This window comes from Chelonoidis abingdonii, chromosome 3, assembly GCF_003597395.2.
Source record: "Chelonoidis abingdonii isolate Lonesome George chromosome 3, CheloAbing_2.0, whole genome shotgun sequence".
Taxonomy (NCBI): Eukaryota; Metazoa; Chordata; order Testudines; family Testudinidae; genus Chelonoidis; species Chelonoidis abingdonii.
The window spans coordinates 71683732-71703432 of record NC_133771.1 but is presented as its reverse complement, the minus strand read 5'-3'; the positions used below and the strand labels follow the sequence as shown (position 1 = coordinate 71703432).

General features: G+C 41.1%; 1 protein-coding gene across 2 annotated transcripts in view; it reads left to right on the top strand.

The window, feature by feature from the left end:
- Positions 1-16931, top strand: part of UBE2J1 (ubiquitin conjugating enzyme E2 J1) — a 72104-nt gene extending 55173 nt beyond the window's left edge. Inside the window, exons 8-9 of one of the 2 annotated variants that reach the window (XM_032779591.2) lie at positions 12017-12236; positions 13415-13503. In XM_032779591.2, coding sequence (XP_032635482.1) covers positions 12017-12193 — 177 coding nt within the window. In that variant the 3' untranslated portion in view covers positions 12194-12236; positions 13415-13503. Of the gene's footprint in view, positions 1-12016; positions 12237-13414 lie in introns of both variants that reach the window. The other variant, XM_032779588.2, reaches the window with a different exon arrangement.
- The last annotated feature ends 2770 nt before the right edge of the window (positions 16932-19701 follow it).

Genomic DNA, 19701 nt, shown 5'->3' with positions numbered 1-19701 from the left:
TCAGTGAGGACTCAAATCAGACGGAGGGGGTAGTTGAGGACTCCAGCTTATCCCACAGTCCACTGCGCAGTCTCCAAATCAAATGGGAGGGGGGGCAGGTAGTGAGGACTCAGCATATCCACAGTCCACTGCAGGTCTCCAAATCAAACGGAGGGTAGTGAGACTCCGCTATCCCACGTCCCCTCAGTTCGAAAAAATATTTACATTCTTGGCTGAGTCCCATATGCCTGTAGGGTTCAAACACTTGGTCGGCGTGGTTCAGGGTATAGTCGACAATTTACTCCCTCCCCCGACCCCCCACGTGAAAGAAAAGGGAAAGAAATCATTGCTGACTTCTTTCAACGGTCACTTCCTGTGTTCTACTGAATGCTTGATGGGTATACGCGATGCTGCGGCTGTGAGAGCAGTATCCGCTCTCTCCCCTCCCGGATGGGGGCATGGTGGGTAGGACTGCTAGCCCGTCCTTTTCCGTCAGCCGTGAGTGCTCCTGGTGCCTCAGGTGAGGCTGGCCGGGAGCATCCTGCGGTTAAAAATAGAATGTATTCCCGGTTATTCCCAGTAATGGGACAGAATGGCTAGGTAACCGTCCTCATCCATAGCAGCTGGGGGCTGAGCTCCGTCAGCCCCCTCCCTTCCTCCTGTGTAAAGAAAATATGTGTACTGCCGGACTATCACTAGTCAGCGGGATGTGGGCTCGCTCTCCCCCGCACCACTTATGTCTGCCTGGACTGTCATAGAACAGGAGAGCTGCCTCCTTATTTTATCTCACGTAACAAGTCACTGTTTCTATCGATCTGCATTCTTTATTACTTCATGACCACAATGGGGGGGACATGCCCACAGCGTTAGCCCCAGGAAGGTTGGGAGGATGGGAGCACACGGATGGGTTTGTGCAGGGGCAACCCTCTTATGGTGACAATGGCCGTAAGCTCTCATTCTGCGCGGATCTGACATGGAGCAGGCTGTGCTCTCTGGTCACTGTTTCTCTAGTAACACTTAACCCCATATCTCTAGCAGGACTGACTCTATTTTTAGATACCAAAGGAGGATGACTGGGGGAGTCATTCCCGTTTTTGCCTTTGCACCCCGGCAGACCTTCAGCCAGGGGCATCCATTGATAGCAGCAGACCGTTACAGAACGACAGTAACATTATCTCCATTGCCATTACTAATGCAGCAGACGGTTACAGAGACGATCTATAACCGTCTCTGCTATCATGGCAAAACAAGTGAATGCTTCTGGATGTAGCGCTGCAGTTATCACCTCTGTCAGCGGGCATCGCAGTAGACATTACGGTGGCGCTGTAAAAAAAAAAATAAAAAATACTGAACGGGCTCTGGTTGCCGTGCTATGTGTCTGGCCAGGGCAATCAGGAAAAAGGGCGCGAAAATGTTGTCTGCGTTGCTTCCCGGAGGAAGGAATGGTGATGAGCATTTACCAGAACCCATCCGCGACCAATGTTTGCCCCATCAGGCACTTCCAAGGGGCAGGGGAGACTGCGGGAACTATGGGATAGCTACGGAATAGCTACCCACAGTGCAACGCTCCGGAAATAGACGCTAGCCTCGGACATGGACGCACACCACCGAATTAATGTGCTTAGTGTGGCCGCGTGCACTGGACTTTATACAATCTGTTTTACAAAACCGGTTTATGTAAAATCGGAGTAATCCCGTAGTGTAGACGTACCCTCAGTGATGTCTCTTAGATTATAAGATTTTTGAGGCAGGGATTATGTCTTCTTACTTGTATATAGAGAAGCCCTGATTGGGGCTTCACTCATCTAGATGACTTGACATAATCTCAAAATCAGCATAGTCAAAATAGAGCTCTTAACCTTTTCTCCCCAAGTACCTCTACTAATTCCATTCTCTGTATTGATTGATAACAGCACCACCCACCCTGTACCTGAAGCCCATCACTTGGAGATCATCTTTGACTTTGCCCTTTCCTTTGCTTTCCTCCTCCAGGCCATAATAAAATCATTTCACTTCCATAACATTTACCCTTTATTGACCATCTCAACAGCCAAATTCCTCACCTGCATCCTAATAATAAATAAACCTCAAATACTACAATCTCTTCCTATATCTTTAAGTTATTAAGCACGCTTGCTCTTGTGTGCATGCACACGTACTGCCACCTCATCCAAAATGTTGCTGCTAGTGTCTAGTCTAGAATTTACCTGTCACTTCAATCAGTACCTGGAAGGCCCTGAATGCAATGGAACCAGTGGGAGGGAGGCAGGCTGCAGGAAGTCTCTACACAGTCTGCACCTCCTGGGCATCACCATACTTTTTATGGAGACTCCCATCATAGAGTTGATTTTGCACTGATGAATGCTGGTCTGATGAATCCAGAACTGTACAGATTCACCATACACTGAGATATGTATGCAGCTGCTACAGAGGTTATGGCATTCCTTGGGCTGCAGTAGTGACAGCGGAGCACAATCTATTAAGAAAGATTCTGCTTCCCAACACGCAGAATGTTTATTCAGGCTGGATATTGAAGAGGATTTAGCCCTTTAGTTACTTGTGCATTTAATTTAAAAATGCCAAAGGATGCTCCTTGTGATAACTTCACATAGGGCAAGAAAAGTGAAACAGTACTTCCCAACTATAGAGCTTTAAGAGTAAAGAGGACCATGAGAGGGCTAATACTTGAAGTAGATACCACAAAGTGAGGGAGTCTGTAGAGGCCATTTCTGAAAATTAGACCTAAGTGACCTGCCTAGATTTGCCCAGCAGTCTGTGGCAGAACTGAGATTAAAACCCAGATGTCCTGACTCCCAGTTCTGTGCCTTAACCACAAGAGTAGCCTTTCTCTTTTCCCATTTCTTCCATTAATTGCATATTATAAATAAATTGATTATTTTCTTCTAGTGTTGCATCATTCAGTAACTGTATCATGTGTTGGTTAAAGATATATAAATGTTTGCGGTATCTGAATATTACTGTAGTTTATTAAGAAGGTTTCAAGAACTTTATCCTTCTACATACTGTCCCAGTCTCCTACACCAGAGTGTGATATTCTTATGTACAAGAGGCAGAAAAGATTGTTTGCTGTGATTTGCAGATTTTATTTTAATTAAATAAGATTGTTCCTGTTTTTATAATCTCTGCAATAAATGTGGCTAAGTAAATGAAAATATTAATTCTTACCATTTTAAATAAATTGTGCAGTTTATTATGACATTTGCATATTAATACTGCCAGGGATAGTGTTTATATAACTCAGCCATTCTGGAAGTGCCTAAGGCCTGGTATTGGGCCAGGGCAGCTGCTGTTGTGACTGCTTCAAATGCAATCTAAATTCACTGATAAATTGTAGACAAATCTCAGATAAGCTGTAGTGGTTTTTTTTAGCAATGATGGGCTGCAAATTGGTTTAAAAAAAAAAAGAACACGTCAGATCACGTCAGACCGTCTGTTGCATCTTGCAGTGCACTTTCGAGCTATGTGGAAATACAAGCATGCTAATAGCATGCATTTTCCCACAATAAGGATTTCTTCCAGATTGTTCAGGTTCAGAATAAGCCATTTGATTATATTCTTTTTACCACAGATCCTGGCTCTTAAGAGTATTGAGTTAATTAAAACTAATTCACTGGAGTCAACAGAAATAATCACAGGCATCTTAGTGTTTCAACGGGAAAGGAAGTCTTTTTAAATAATAAGAATTTAATTATTCCCATTTCTAATAATACTGTTTTCTTCAGTAGATTATCAGTTCTACTGCATGCATAGTTTTTTTTTCAGAGCAGTTGACAAATATGAAATGATTAAAGCTTTAAACTTACATAAACATTTATGAATTGCATGTGATGGACTGCTGTCAAAAGTAGATTAATATTTTAAGGGATCAGATTGTCCATCTCTTGACTCATTTTGCTTCACTGAGCATATGTTTCAAAAGCTGCCCATGTTTCTGAGCCGCCACCATTAGGGAGTAGGAACCAGTTTAATAAACTGTCCATTTCAGTCACTGGGGAGTGAGGAGTTGTCAAAGCTGAACAGAGGGAAAATGAGATGTGAAATGTGAAGGGTTGTATTACAGGACCTGCTCTTATTCTTTCTTAGGGTAAACTCAAGCTGAAGTTAATAAAAGCCTACCCTGAGCAAAGATAGTAAAAATGGGCGCTGATCTGCTACTAGGAAGGTGAGGTAACCCAATGAAATTCAGTTCCATTTTACTTCCAGGCATTCTTTCTCTACTATGGCATATTTTTATTCTCTGGGAAGGAGTTTCCTACTGAGGAATAGGACTGGGTGTTCTTCCTTCCCCACCATTTGAGAAAGTACGGCTCCCAACCTACCTCAAAGCATCCATTTCTAGTAAACTCCTCAAAGTCTGAGGCTACTAGCACTGGATTACTGCAGAGGTCTGTCCCCAGATCTGCAGAACCCTCTTCAGACGCGCAGGCCCATTTCATTATGTCTGGGCCCCAGGTCCATCAGTGGGTATGCTCTGGTAGCAAAGTGGGAAATGAATTGCCTGTACAACTCAACAATCCCCAGAAATGCTCTGACCTGTTTCTTCAGGATTAGTCGAGGCCAACTTTGTATTGCTTCTAGCTTGTTTAGCTGGGGTTTCACTGTGCCTCTCCCCACAATGTACCCGGCTTCCACTAAACCTGCAGCACACTTGGAGGGATTCACAGTGAGACTCACTTTCCTCAAGGTACCTAGTGCTGCTTCCACCTTTTCTAGGTGCATCCCCTAGTCTGGGCTATGTATGACCACATCATCCAAGTAAGTGGTGGCTTACTTGGCATGTGGATGTAACAATTTATTGATGAGCTGCTGTAAGGTTGCAGGAGCCCTGTGCAATCCAAAAGGGAGGATGGTGTGCTGGTACAATCCATCTGGTGTCGAAAAAGCAGTCTTTTTGGCTTCCCTTCTCAGAGGAATTTATGAATATCCTTTGGTCAGGTTGAAGGGTGGACAAGAATTGTGCTTTCCCCAGTTAGTCAGTTAGCTCAAGTATTTGAGGTATGGCATTGGCATCAAACCAGGACACCTCATTTAATTTTCCAAAGTCGTTCCAGTATTTCGTAGTGCCATCTCGCTTAAGTACCAGAATGATTGCACTGGACCACTGACTATGGTACTCATTAATGACTCCTAGATCTGACATCTTCTAACTTCGGTATTGATCTCTTCCCTTTTTTGCCTCTGGGATCTGATATGGTTTAACCTTCACCTTTATTCCGGTATCTGTGATGATGAACTTTTGTGGTTTTGCCTGGCTTCTCAGAGAACACATTGTGGTTTCATTCACTCATTTTGATAACTTCTGCCTCTTGTTCAGGGGTCAATTATGGGGATGTTCTAGGGCGACCACATAAGCTTCTGTGTCTTGCCACAGCTTCAGTAGCTTGACATGGTAGAATCTGTTAAATCTTATAGTCAATCTCCCTGCTGGCTTCTATTACTTCATATGGACCCTGACATCCGTCCAGGAGTTTGCTTTCAGCTGTGGGCACTAGCACCATTACTTGATCTCCCATCTGGAATTTGCGAACCTTCGCTTGACGATTTATAATAGGTCTTTTGAGCCTCTTGTGCTCTTTCCAGATGTTCCCACACTGTGGGGGTGACTTGGACTTTTCGGCCCCACATCTGCATCACATGAGCAATGATGTTCCTCCCCTGGTTAGGCTGTTCTTCCCAGTCCTCCTTGGCAATTTCAAGTATGCCACAGGCAAAACCCAGTGGAAATCTGGGGACCTTCCCTTATTGCAAACATCAGGTAAGGTAGTAAGTTAATCAAATGTTTTCTGTCCCAGCTCACCACGTTCCATATCATGTTCTTCAGTGTCCTATTAAAGTGTTCAACAAGGCTGTCAGTTGATGGATGGTATATGGCCTGTATGTCCTTCATCAACTTTGACACAAAGAGGGTTCATTAATCCATCAAGATCTTTTTAGCTACCCTAGAGAAGATTTGAATCAAATTCTTTGCTATCATCTTGTACATTTCGTTTCGTAGGAGGATAGCTTTTGGGTATCGGGTGGCATAGTCCAGAACAGCAAGGACAGTCTGGCCCCTGTCCAACTTCTCCAATGGGCCTATCAAGTCCATGGGTATCCTCTCGACAGGGACTTCAGTAATTGGTAAAGGTACTAAAGGAGCCCTTAACTGCTGTTGTGGGGCACGTCATTGGCATTCTGGGCAGGAGGCACAATGGAGGTTGATGATATGTAAACTCCTGGCCACAGCGCAGAGGAACAAAATAGTAATCACGCTGAAAGTAGAAAGCAGGGAGCGTTGCCTGTGCAGCATTCTCATCCTCTTGCCAGTAGTAGCCAGTCTCTGAACAAATTGTTGTGCTCTGCAGAAATGTGGGAAATATGTCCAGTTGTAAAGGGAGAGGAAGAGGTGAGGAGTTTTAAGAAAACCAAACCATTTCCAGCAGACTTCCTCTTTGAAGTTAATTTTGTTACTTTCAGCAATAACTTTTGCTCAATGACTTTAACCCTTCTCCACTTGGAAGGAGAGAAGGGGTAATGTTTGTTGAACTGGTGTCAGCACAACGAAGACAATAATACTGTTAGGAGGAAGGTGTCCAGGACAGTATGTGAAGCAGTTGCCACTTTATGAGGATCCCCACAGGGTTTTCTGAAAGGTCCTCTGGCTCTGCAGTTTTGAGAGCACACCCTCTCCCTCTTCTGCACCATCAGTGGCCCTTCCTCCCTGTGGAGAGGAAGTGGTGTATTTCTCATGCTATCAGCTGAGCATTGTTTCCATTCTGTTGGCTTTGGATGGAATACTGCCCACAGTTATCAGTGTGGTACAGAAACTCATGGTTTCATAGATCTGCATTTGTTCACTTTCAGTGTTTCTTTTTCAGTCTTCAAGCCTCTTAGCTCATAGTGGCAATTTCTCTTTTAATAATGGTGAGGTGTTATAAGAGCAATGCTACTGCATTTCCCATAGTACTAATTAATTTAATTTAAAGTATGCATAGTACTTCTATTTTTTTACTCCTTCAAAAAAACTTGATTATATTTTGTAATGGTTTTCTGTGTGTTTGTCTGATTTCCTGCATGAGATCTGAACTCCTTGTTCTTGCCTTTTAGGCTATATGCATGTCTAATGTCGTACGTTGTTTTGTTCCTCTCTCAACCTCTCAACTGGGCCAGTTGCTCATCTTGATGCTACATATATCATGATCTTCCATTCCTGTCTAAGTTCCATCTTCCACTCTCATCCGATGTGCTGAATGCATTCCCAAACCCAATTTTCCAAGAAGTCTTCCTATTCAAATCCATCCTAAAGATACATTCCACAAAAATGAGGGTATTTTTTAATAAAAAAATTAAAAACCCAGTAACTGCTGCTTCTGGCTCTTCCAGTATATCAGTCTTCTCTGTTTTAGATTCAATTATGTGCCTCATTTTGTCTCTTGAATAGTCAAGATAATTTTTAATTTCTCTTTTAAGTTTAGGTTTGCTTTTTTGGTTCAATGCATGCAGAGCATACATTTGCTGTAGAAAGATTTTTTTAACTAATAACATACTGCTCAAAATAACAGTGATCCTTGAATTTGGCATCCATTTAATTTAACTCCTGAGGAAGTCACTTAGACAGTGTAAAAATGACACACAAAAATCTGCAAATAGGCCATTTCAGTACACAAATTTACAAATTACAATTTGTGCCTGCCTCAATGCAAAATACTGGCATAGTCTCTTTGCAATCATTAAAGTATTCAGACGGGAATGGATATAGTAATAGCCACAGCACTATGTCAGTCTAGTCCAGTATCCTGTCTCTGACTGTGGCCAGTATCAAAGAAAGGTTCAAGAAACACTTTAGTGGTTAGTTATAGAGGAAACCTACCTGTGGGGACACTTCTTCATAAGCTACATTAATTGGTGCTTGGCATATGCCCTGAAGCATAAGGATTTACCTGTACCCCAATATAATGCTGTACTCAGGAACCAAAAAATCTTACTGTATTATAGGTGAAACAGTGTTATATCGAACTTGCTTTGATCCGCCGGAGTGCGCAGCCCCACCCCATCCCTCCCCCCCGAGCACTGCTTTATCACGTTATACCCAAATTCATGTTATATCAGGTCACGTTATATTGGGGTAGAAGTGTATATTGATCCTTAGTTTATTATAATATCTAATGAACTGTGAATGTTCTCATTGGTCTTGTGGCAATGAGTTCCACTAGTGCATTGTTCAAAAATTGTTTCCTTTTATTGTGTTTAAAAGGATTCCCTTCCTGTTTCATTTAAGGTTGCCTTGGTCATGTAGTATAGGAGATAATTAATAGCAACATCCACCCATCTTATCTTTTCTGTATCGTACATTATTCTGTATTAATTTGTCATTTCTCCTATTATTTGTCTTCTCTCTAAACTATGCAGTCTGGCATTCCATTCTTTATTCATACAGGAATTTGTCTATGCCTCTAATAATTTGTCACCCATTCCTAAGTTCCTTTTATTTCTGCTGTGTCTTTTTTGAGATAAGGTTACCACAGGTATTCCAGTTTGAGGGCAAACCATTGAGTTAGTTATACAAAACTCATCATAAGTTATATCTTTACAGTACAGGTTTGTTTATATGAGCAGGCTTATTGATCATCTATTAATATTGTTACATTAAAAACTGGAATACTCTTTAAGTGCTACATCAATACTGTGTATGAGGGTAGAAGACAACATTCTGGCTTCATTCTAGTAACAGTAAATTGGATTTGTTTTTTTTTAATATGCTATTTCTTTAAATAAACAATGGAATAGATGTGATACTAGATATTTTAACAGATTCCACAAATCATAAACGTCAGCAAATTTTAAAAGTTTGTATCTAGACAGTAACTATGAACCTTTTTGTATATAGCGCCATGCTTAAATAATCAGCTAAGCGGAGAATGGTGTAATTGTAGAATGGATCTCAGTGGTTGTATCACTGTCTCCTGGTTAAAGGAACCATTCTTTTGTCTTCGTGTCTTTAAAAGCTTTTAATTGCGCAGGGTTGCTGCCACTGTGAAGGAACCACTTTGCTACAGGACTGCAACTGACAAGATGCAGTTGATCTGCTAAATTATAAATGACTAGTGGATGCTAAAAAAGATTAAAACATGGTGTGACGAGTTCAGTCACAGAGACCCCTTTGGGACTGTCACCTGATCTGCTGAGACTACTTCTGAACCTGTTTTCTCTGCCTTCAGAACCATGCCTTGTTGAGCCAGATATACTGATCTCTGCAACACAGACCCAGAGTCTGACCCACACCCCCAAAGCTACAGACATAACTGAAAACGGCTTAGTAAGTGCTCCTGTCTCTAGCACCCAGATACCCAGCTCCCAATGGGATCCAAACCCCAAATAAATCCATTTTGCTGTGTTTAAAGTTTATACAGAGTGAACTCATAAATTATCATTGATGGAGAGAGATGCACAGCTGTTTGCTCCCCTAGGTATTCATTACTTACTCTGGGTTAATTAATAAGCAAAAGTGATTTTATTAAGTATAAAAAGTAGGATTTAAGTGGTTCCAAGAAATAACAGAGCAAAGTAAGTTACCAAGCAAAATAAAACAAAACACGCAAGTCTAAGCCTAATACAGTAGGAAACCAAATTCAGGTAAATCTCACCCTCAGAGACGTTCCAAAAGCTTCTTTCACAGACTATACTCCTTCCTAGTCTGGACTCAAACCTTTTCAGACCAACGTTGTGGTTTCTGGCCCGGGTCCAGCAATCACTCTCATCCCCATAGTTGCAGTCCTTTGTCCCAGTTTCTTTCAGGCGTCTCTTTGGAGTGGAGAGGCCATCTTTTGAGCCAGCTGAAGACAAAATGGAGAGACTTTCAGGGCCTTGTATATTCTCTCTCTTGTAGGTGGAAACCCTTTTGTTCTTCTGTGCAAAATCACAGCAACAAGATGGTGTTTGTAGCCACCTGGGCAAGTCACGTGTCCATGAATGGTTCAGTTTTTTGCAGGCCGACACAATTGTTTACATGTTAGTTTGAATGTTCCCAGGAAAGCTCAGATTTGGATTAGTGTCTCCCAAAGTTCATTGTGAGTTAAGTGTTTCTTGATAGGACTATTCTGAATAAGTGCCCATTCTCAAGAAGCTGACCAAATGCTTCATTGATGCTACATAGAATCAAATACATTGAGATACAAGTACATAGCCAATACACACATACAGACAGCATAATCATAACCAGCAAATTACAACCTTTCCATAGACATCTTCCTTGACCTCCTTTGTACAAGATTTGGGGCAACTATAGGACCTTGGTTGCCACAGTGATCCATACAGTTGCAGTTCATGTCAATAACGTCACACATGGTATATCTGTTGATCAAGATTTGCAAGACAATGAAGCATAGCTGCAGGGATGGATTTTGAAGTGAAAGGCTGTGACATTATTAACTTTAACTAGGGGGGAAGTCGGTGTTAAAACACTTTATTTGGGTGCAGTGCACTGTTAAAAAATAGGCTTTATGTCAAATAACTCATATTGGGCCTCTTCAGATTAACTAACACCTAGGTTTCAGATCACCTCTGAATCCTCTCACCAGTATCTCCGTCTGAGAAGACTCAAGGTTTCCCCCCTTCTTCCTCCAGGATAGGAAGATCCACCAGTATCTCCCAAGTCTTATGTTTACCTTTGGGAGCCAGCCCCTTTGAGCCTGTCGCTGGTATTTGCCCAAGGGGCATCAGCAAATAGCTATGCCACAACTCTCACTTTGCTGTTGGGTATCTGTCTCCCCTCAGCCTGATCCCTGAGGGATGTCTACACTGCATCTGGGAGTGAGCCTCCCAAGCCAGGTGTACAAACTTGTGGTAGTAAGGCTCACACTAGTACAGAGGTTCTCAGACTTTAGTACTGGTGACCCCTTTCACACAGCAACCCTCTGAGTGCACCCCCCCCCCCGTATACATTAAAAACACTTTTTAATATATTTAACACCATTATAAATGCTGGAGGCAAAGCGAGCTCCAGGTCTGGGCAGCCGGCTGTCCCTTGGCTCCCCGCAGTGCATTCCAGGGTCAAGGTCCTGGCTGCCCCCCCCGGCAGGGCTCAGTGTCCAGGCAGCCGGCTGTTACCTGGCTGTCCGCAGCAGGGAAGGAAGGTCTCAGAGCAGCCAAATTGTCCCCCTCTTTCCCCTCCTTTTGGCTGGACCCCACCAAACCCCAGTTTGGCTCCAGTTTGCTATCAAGCATCTTCCTGACTGAGACCTAAGATGGGGGACAGTCATTGTCTTTTAATCTGAAAATAATGACAGTAGAGAGGTGTTGATGTAACAAGGAACTAAGAAGCAATGCTGACAATTTCATGGCTCACAACCATTATTTCCACTCAGGGGGCTCTTAGAGTACTTAATTTCAGTTCAGTTTTGTATCTTTAATAAACGGATCCCGTTATCAGATCCCAGCTGTGGTGGATGTAGTTGTTTCTGTGGATCTAAAGTTTTCTAAAGTTTCAAAATCGAAGAGTCTCTAAATCTTATTTTCTTTGGCCCTAGCACCACCTGCCATCCGGAACAGACCTACAAATCAATGGGATCTGTGCATAATTTGCCCTTGCCTGAAGAGTGGTCTTAGGTCTTCCTTAGAAACTTCTTGTAGGCTCAGTGCATACCTGAATAGGTCCTTACTGCTGTGTGGCTGCAGTGGAAATCATCTCTGCTGTTGAAGAAGCCATTCTCGTATAATGGGGAAAGGTCAACATGACTGTGAGGGCACTCTAGGATACATGAGGATGGTAGCAGAGCTGGCCAGGACTGTGTGGATTTGAAGTTCTGTATCTGTTTAGACCCCTGCTGGAAATATCATGTAAAGGAAACTTCAAGGTGAATCTCTGGAGTTCCAGAATCCTTTGTCCTATTACGTAGGAGGGTACAACATATCTCATGGACGTTAGGATTTCTTTTCAATGCACGTCAGTGTTTCTTTTGTCCATCATTAGTTTTTATTGCACACTGAAGTCTCCTTGTGGGAGTTGTAGTTCAGATCTCCATTCTCTGCTGTTGGCCAGGATACCTGGAGGACCATGTGTCTCATAATGCAGTGTGGATTTCCCTGTGACCGAGCTGCATGGTGCACAATGGGAGTCTTCTCATTATGGAAGATGTTGTCCAGCCAGGAGAGATCAGGCTCCCAAATTACAACTCTCAAGAGTCAACACGCCACTATGGGGAAAATTACAGTGTAAAACCCCCGCACCGCAGTCTGGGTCTATGCTGGTTATGTGATATGTATGTATCTTTTCATCCTTGCAGCCGATACCTGTAATCCCTCATAACTCAAGCCTGACCCCAGATGTACAGTATCTTCCCTCTTAACTTGTGTCTATTTAATTTTAAACATTAACTTCAATAAAAATTTTAAATTTGAACTCAGTCAAACAAAGCATTTAGGTTTAGTTCAGTAAACCAAAATCAAACATTTAGATTTTTTCGTGATTTGGGCTGAAAACAAGTTTTGGGGTTTCCCGTGACATGGAAATTCCTAATTTTGTTCAGCTTTGTATACTATTTTTATAACTTCCTTTATGGCCAATTTCATACTTTAACACTGGTTCCAATATGATTTGCAGTGTTTTCCGTTTGTGCAGTGTAAACTGTTTGTGCTTAAGTACCTAGATGCTATGGACTAGTTTAAGGATAAAATATTTTATTTAACTGTTTAAAATATTTCACTTGAAAACTTTGTTGAGATAAGGGGACCCAAAATGTGAGGTAGCAATTATGACAAAGAAAACACAAAACCATGAAGTAGAGACAGTTTTTAAGACTCAAGTTTTAAAAACTGTAGAACAGTGCTTCTTACACACAGTGGCTTGGAATTTTATGGGGAATCAAATTATCTAAGTGACAAATACCTCTGTGCTCCTTCAGTGCAGCAAGAGAATGAGCAAAAGTCCAGAAACTGCATTAAAAAAGTGTGTGTTGTAGCAACATAGCAAGGAAGTGAGCTATGTAGTTAGGTCCTGTGGTACATACTTCCTGAGGCAAGGTCCTAAGTTGACAGGCAAATTGTTGATGTACATTAGTTTAATGCAGATAACTTCTACATTAATGCCTTTTTACGATATCCAGAGACACACAGTGGGAGCAGTAGCATATGGTAGGCAGGAGTGGTGATTGTCTGCACCTCATGTAGTTGGGATGACAGTGGTTGGAAGAACAAGGCTGGGAGGTGTGTAAAAGGGTGTGTATTCTGAATGTTTGGCTAGAGAGCCATAGGGTTTGGAACAGTGCTCTATAACAGAAGTTGGTTGAAACTATACTATAAAGAGGCTTTCACCTGTGGCTGACTTTCAGATCAACATTACATCGGAAGAGTAGGTTTTGTTTTTAAATGTGGAGGTATGTACATTGCTGATGCACAGACTGTCTTGGTTTAAAAACAATATTCACTTTTTTCTTTTTAGTCTGAAATTCAGAATAACTCCAGACCACCTAATCAAGAGCATACTCAGCCTATATCTAATAATACCTCCATGAGCCCTCGCCAACGCCGTGCCCAGCAGCAGAGTCAGAGAAGAGTGCCATCTTCAACTAACTTTAATCAGGTGCAGCAACCAAGAGTCAACACAAGCCACACTGGATCAACTGTTCTGATTGTCCTTCTGACTTTAGCATTGGCAGCGCTTATATTCCGACGGGTATATCTGGCCAATGACTATGTATTTGAGTTATAAGATTGTCTCTGTCTTAAGAGCAGTGACTTGAATGCTTCATTAAATATTCTGTATTGGGTATGACATGAGAACTGTTTACAGAAGATTACTTTTTTATTTACTCTTTTAAGTCCTTACAAATGTTAATATACCTTTAGGTACATTGCTTAGTAAGGATGACAAATGCTGACATTTCTATGAATACTAACAACTGTTAATGATCCATGAACACCCACTAGATATTTGGGGAAACAATTTGATTGAATATGAGCATAATATGTAAGGGGTGGGGGAAAGAAAATATCATTTGTGGCTACCTTATTTACTGATAAAAGGAGGCAGTTAAAAAAGAGAGGGGTTTTTAACGCTTTGTCTCTGTGGAACATGGGTGCAGATAGTCACCCATATCTGTACGTCAGGGAAGGATTTTTAAAAATGAAACGCAATGTCTATGTGTTGCGTTGCGTGTGCTCTCAATTCAGAGGGGGATAATATTTTGTAACCACTTTTATTTACAATAAGACAATTCTAGAAAAATACATGAAATGTTGGTTCTGAGACTGTGCTCTCTGTGAAAAAAGGGGCCAGAAAATTGTTTGCTTTATTTTTTTGTTTTAAATTTTGTTTAAAGTTAGATTGGATAATCTTTTGCAAGATTTGAATGTCGTCTTCTAATACTCTCAATTGTATATCTTGCTTTTTTAAATTTGAAAGTTATATAAAACGTCTATTATTTCAATAGTTATAAATATGTAATATAATTATTTACCCAGAGCTATTGTCTTTTAATAATTCCAGAAATATACATAATGCATTACATTGAATGTTTCATATGTGCTGTTATTTGCTTAAAAAAAATCTAAATATTTTCGTGCAGAAACTCTGCTATGCATGAGCAAGCTTGAGGGAAGCTTTCATGAAACCCTTCTCTCTAATGAGTTATCGCAAGTCAAGCCTTATTTATACAATTTTTTTTTTTTTTGCACCTCGTTGCAGTACTTCAAGAAAAGTTTTAAGTCTAAAAGTTTATAAATACATTTCCAGCATATTAAGATTACAGCATTCATGTGTATATCACCATTTAGTCATTGTAGGTGCTTGCACTTCAGATAGGGGAAGGGTTGCTAACCCTCCAGGATGGTCCTGGAGTCTCCAGGAATTAAAGATTAATCTTCAGTTAAAGATTGTCATGTGATGACACCTCCAGGAATACGTCCAACCATAGTTGGCAACCCTAGATAGGAGCCATCTGGGCTGATATTGAATTCATTTAGCCATAAAGAACAAGTTCAATGGGATAATCATTTCCCCATTATCTGACTGTATTGATAATCAAGACAATCTACCATTGCTCATTTAAGACCCAAAAGAACCTCAGTAATTTTCACTTTACTAGTGGCAACTATGATAGTTCTCAGTAAAGCCAGTCTGTCCCACCCTATTTCTTAGCAAAGATAAGAGTTCTATAGTCAGCTCTCATATTAACGTTACAAAATATACTATGTGCTAATGTACTCCTAAGCATTATAAATAAGTAAAATTTTACACTTGTGAAAATTAATGGACAAATTACATCTTTTATGTAGTGTCCTGGTGTGAGTGTGTGTTTAATTTATTCACTTGCTAATTTGCAAAATTCAGAAATGGATTCCCAGTGGTTATTGTGAATTAGTGCCCCTCTGCTATACATACAAACAGGATGTATGTACATCAAAGCATCTTAGTTTAATTAAACATTTACAATAAAAGTATACAGCATGTCTAGATAGATCAGCAGTTACTTAAATCTTGCATTATCTTCAGGTCTTGAAGAAGGACAGTCTGGTTTCCTGTGGTGAAATGAGTAAAAGTATTTTTCTGCAATAAGTATATTAGTTTTGGTAGGAATATATTTAAAATCTATAGACTCCGTATTCCTGGAATAAATTTTTTTTTTCCTAGTTGGTACATTGTTTGAATGCACTTGTTCACATTTGCAAGCCTGGGCCCAGATCATCCTTTCCTTTACGAGAGGGCTCTGAAGAAAAAACTATCAGTAGAATACCCTTGCAGAGTTTCTTCCTGATTGTTCCTCTGAGAGATTTGCTGTCACCTTGCAGAACAGGCCCTAAGACCCACTTTCAAACCTAGCAAATTCTCAGGGATACATCCATCAACCAAATTCTGCTCTTGCCCTTTTGCAGCAGAACCTAAGTAAGACTGCTGCACAAAGCCTTCTGTACCCAAAGATAGGGGCAGGATTGCGCTCTTTTAATCATAGATTCCAATTCCAGAAGGAACCATTGAGATCATCTGGTCTGACCTATATAACAGGCCACAGAACTTCCCAAAATAATTCCTTGAGCATATCTTTTAGAAAAAACATCCAAACTTCATTTAAAAATTGTCAGTGATGAAGATTCCACCACAATCCTTGGTAAGTTGTTCCAATAGTTACTTACTCTTACTGTTAAAAACTTGTTTTATTTCCAGTTGAATTCCTCAAGCTTCAACTTCCAGACACTGGCTAGCACTAGGCCTTTCTCTGCTAGTTTGAAGAGCCCATTGTGATGCTGTATAAAAGAAAGGTGACCATGTTTATGGTAATGTATCATCACTGATGTATGACCACTATTACAAAATTGTGATAAATATTATACAAAATATGTCATGTAACGTATCAGAAAAGTTATAGTCTAAGTATGATTGTCCTGTTTATTGCGTGTATCATCATTGTATATGAAGTTTTGAAACTTTGCTCTGTATTTGTATCTCAAACCTGTTGTTTCTGAGTAAACCCCTCCACGCCCCAAGACAGATTTACACCAAGGCTAGCCAGCCTGCTTGATGGCCCATTAAGGACAATCATCTCTTCCAGGGACCCCTCCCAAGGTCTCTTCTTCAAGCACATGTAGGCAATGAATGTCTCATGACTCAGCAAGGAACATGTAACCCATGACTCCATATTTGTGCCAGTAACTTTCCATTCACATGTGCTGTGAGTGTAAATTGTACACTCTGACAACATTCTTTGTCTTCAGTCCTGCTCCATTTCTCTGGACTGTGATTTTTTTCTAACAAGAAGAGAGCTTTGAACAAAGGACTGATGACCTCCAGTCTTCTTGGGTGATCCAGAGAGACATATTGCAAGGTAGCAGAATTACCATCGCTACTGTTACCCTGACCTCTACAAACATGGAAATCAATTGTAATGTATATGATTCCTTAAACCATTTAATAACTCCCTTCTTTTCTTTTTTTAAAATAAATCTTTAATTAGTTTACTACAGATTGGTTGCAGCATGATATTTGATGAGTCCTGAAAGTACATGTTGACCTGGGGGTGAGTGTCTGATCCTTTGGGATTGGAAGAACCTAATGTGTGGTGAATTTGGGTGTTAAGAACCTTTAGTCACCAAGTCCAGTTGTCTGGTTGGTGATTGGAGGCTGGAGTGCCTAGGGGACTGTTTGGCTCTCTGTGAACTAGTGCAGTGATACAAGAGTTAACTTTTGTTACTGGTTTGGTGAAATCTTATGATAGAATAAACCACCAGTTTTGGGGTGTTTCTGCCCTATTTCTTACAGTCTATCCTGAATTTGGCATTCTCAGCTGTGACCCATACCAGGCAAAGTGACATTTGGCGAAGTCTTGGGCAGGATACACATCATCACAGGTCAATTGGGCTTTGGCTCAGAACTCCACCCTATGTAAGACTTAAATTTAATATTGAGAGTTTTAAGGGTTAAAGATTAGTGACCATGAGTGAGTCATGACCGTATGAAGCTATGAACACAATGTAAGGTCCATTATTTTCCCAAAATTTTTTATGAACACAAAAGAACTTAACAAAATTATGTGAAGATAAGAAAATGGACTACACAGGGAACATCTCAGATCAGGAGATGACCAATTTTCTCAGAATAGGAACAAAAGAATGCAGACACTGGCAACAGTAAAAGCATGAAGAAAAAATGCCAGAATTTAGAATGAAGGAGAAGGTTGAGGATGCAGAGGAGAGAGTGTACCAGAGACACTGAGCAGAGGCTGAAATTGAAAAGGAAGCTCACAGAATGTGAATGGAACAGCTGGAGACTAAGAAAGATGCTCATGAACTGCAGCTCTGAGTCCTAGATAGGCAAAAGGAACAGCAGCCACAGCTGAATAACAGAGACTGACATAAAGACTGCCCAGTTCATAAAGACTCTGAATGTACTGAAGTATTTTATCCACCTTTGAGCATCACCTTTCATATTGACAAAATTCATGAAGACCAGTGGATACCTGCTAAACAAATTGACTGGAAAGGCCAGAGAGGTATCTAATGAATTAGGGGGGTAGAGGAGGCTTTTGATTTATGTAAAGTTTAGAGAAACTATATTGAATAGTTTAAGATTACCACTGAGTCTTATAGGCTAAAATTCAGAAATCTTAAGAATTTCTGGTAATGTTAGTTATGTAGATTGTACTCATAAATTTCTTGATTTACATTAAAAAGTAGGTTAAGGGGGAAAAACCTTATGGTGACTTTGATAAACTGCTAGATATAATTACTCTGGAAAGATTGCTAAAATGGCTCCTGAAGAAATCAGAGCTGCAATATGCAGTAGAAAGCCTGAATCAGGCTATGTGTACAATAGCACTTCTGTCAGTGAAACTTTTGTTGGTCAACAGTGTGGAAAAAAACACACCCTGACTGACACAAGTTTCACTGACAAAAATGCCAATGTGGACAGTGCTATATCAGCGGGAGACCCTCTCCTGCCAACATGGCTACTGCCGCTCATTGGGGATGTGGTTTAATTATGCCTATGGGAGTCTCCTATTAGCATACTGCTGTTATGGGGAGACCTTACAGCAGCGCAGTGCAGCAGTAGTACTGCTGTAAGGTCTGTAGTATAGACATAACAGTCTTACAGACAGCAGATATCACTGATGAATTTATGGAAAACAGAGCTTGTGAAGGGTGTAAACCCCAGGAGAAAGGTAATCCCTGTACACCCCAGTAAATCTAACCCCAACTTTATTAGAACAGCTTATGGGAGCCCAGAACATAAATCCTCTCACCCGAAGGGGAAACCATCAATCTGGGACCCCCTGCCATATAAAATCAAATTGCCCAAAGCTTAAAAACATTCCACAACCTGCACCAACAAACACTACAATAAATTCTAATGCTGTCACTTTGTTTACAAATGTTATTCATATAAACTCCAGCATTGCCACCTGGAGTACAAATCCTAACCTTGCAGGTGTTAAAGCTATCATTTTCATTCCAGAATAGGTGATGGAAGAGGAAAGCATCCAACCTCACAAATTATATGAGGACTGAGATGTGGAGGGGTAGTGAGGGATTCATAAAGAATGCAAAGGTCAATGGAATTGTGTGTACTTGATGGTGAGATTTCAGCCTCCGATATTACTTTAGGTAAAAGGGAATCGGTCTGAGAGGGAGATTTGGTGACATATAATAAGAGTGTGAACATATTGGCTTTCTCTCTGCTTTCTGTAAAAGCGCTTTTGGCCAGAATCCCCTTGAATGGAAAATTTTTGAAGGTGATAGGGTGGTTGATATTATATTTATTACCTGCTGATATCTTGATTGGTAATGATATTTCAGCTATGTTTAATCAGGTTAATATCGTGACCAGGTCACAGGAAAAGTATGGCTCTTATGCAGGTTCCCTGCATGATGTCAGTGAGGGAAATTATGAACAGGCTAGAGCAGTGGTCTCCAACCTTTTTACACCCAAAATCACTTTTTGAATCTAAGGGCAGCCCAGGATCTGCCCCGCCCCTTCACCAAAGGCCCCCCCACCCCTCGGTTGCTCGCTGTCCCCAGGGCCGGCTTCAGCTTTTTTGCCGCCCCTAAGGGGTGAAGCAAAAAAAATAAAAATAAGATAAAGCCAATCAGTGGCACTTCAGTGGCAGCTCAATCACGCCACTTCATTAGGGACCCGCCGCTGAATTGCCATTGAAGACCCGGACGTGCCACCCCTTTCCATCAGGCGCCCAAAGCACCTGCTTCCTTCGCTGGTGCTTGCAGCCGCCCCTGGCTCTC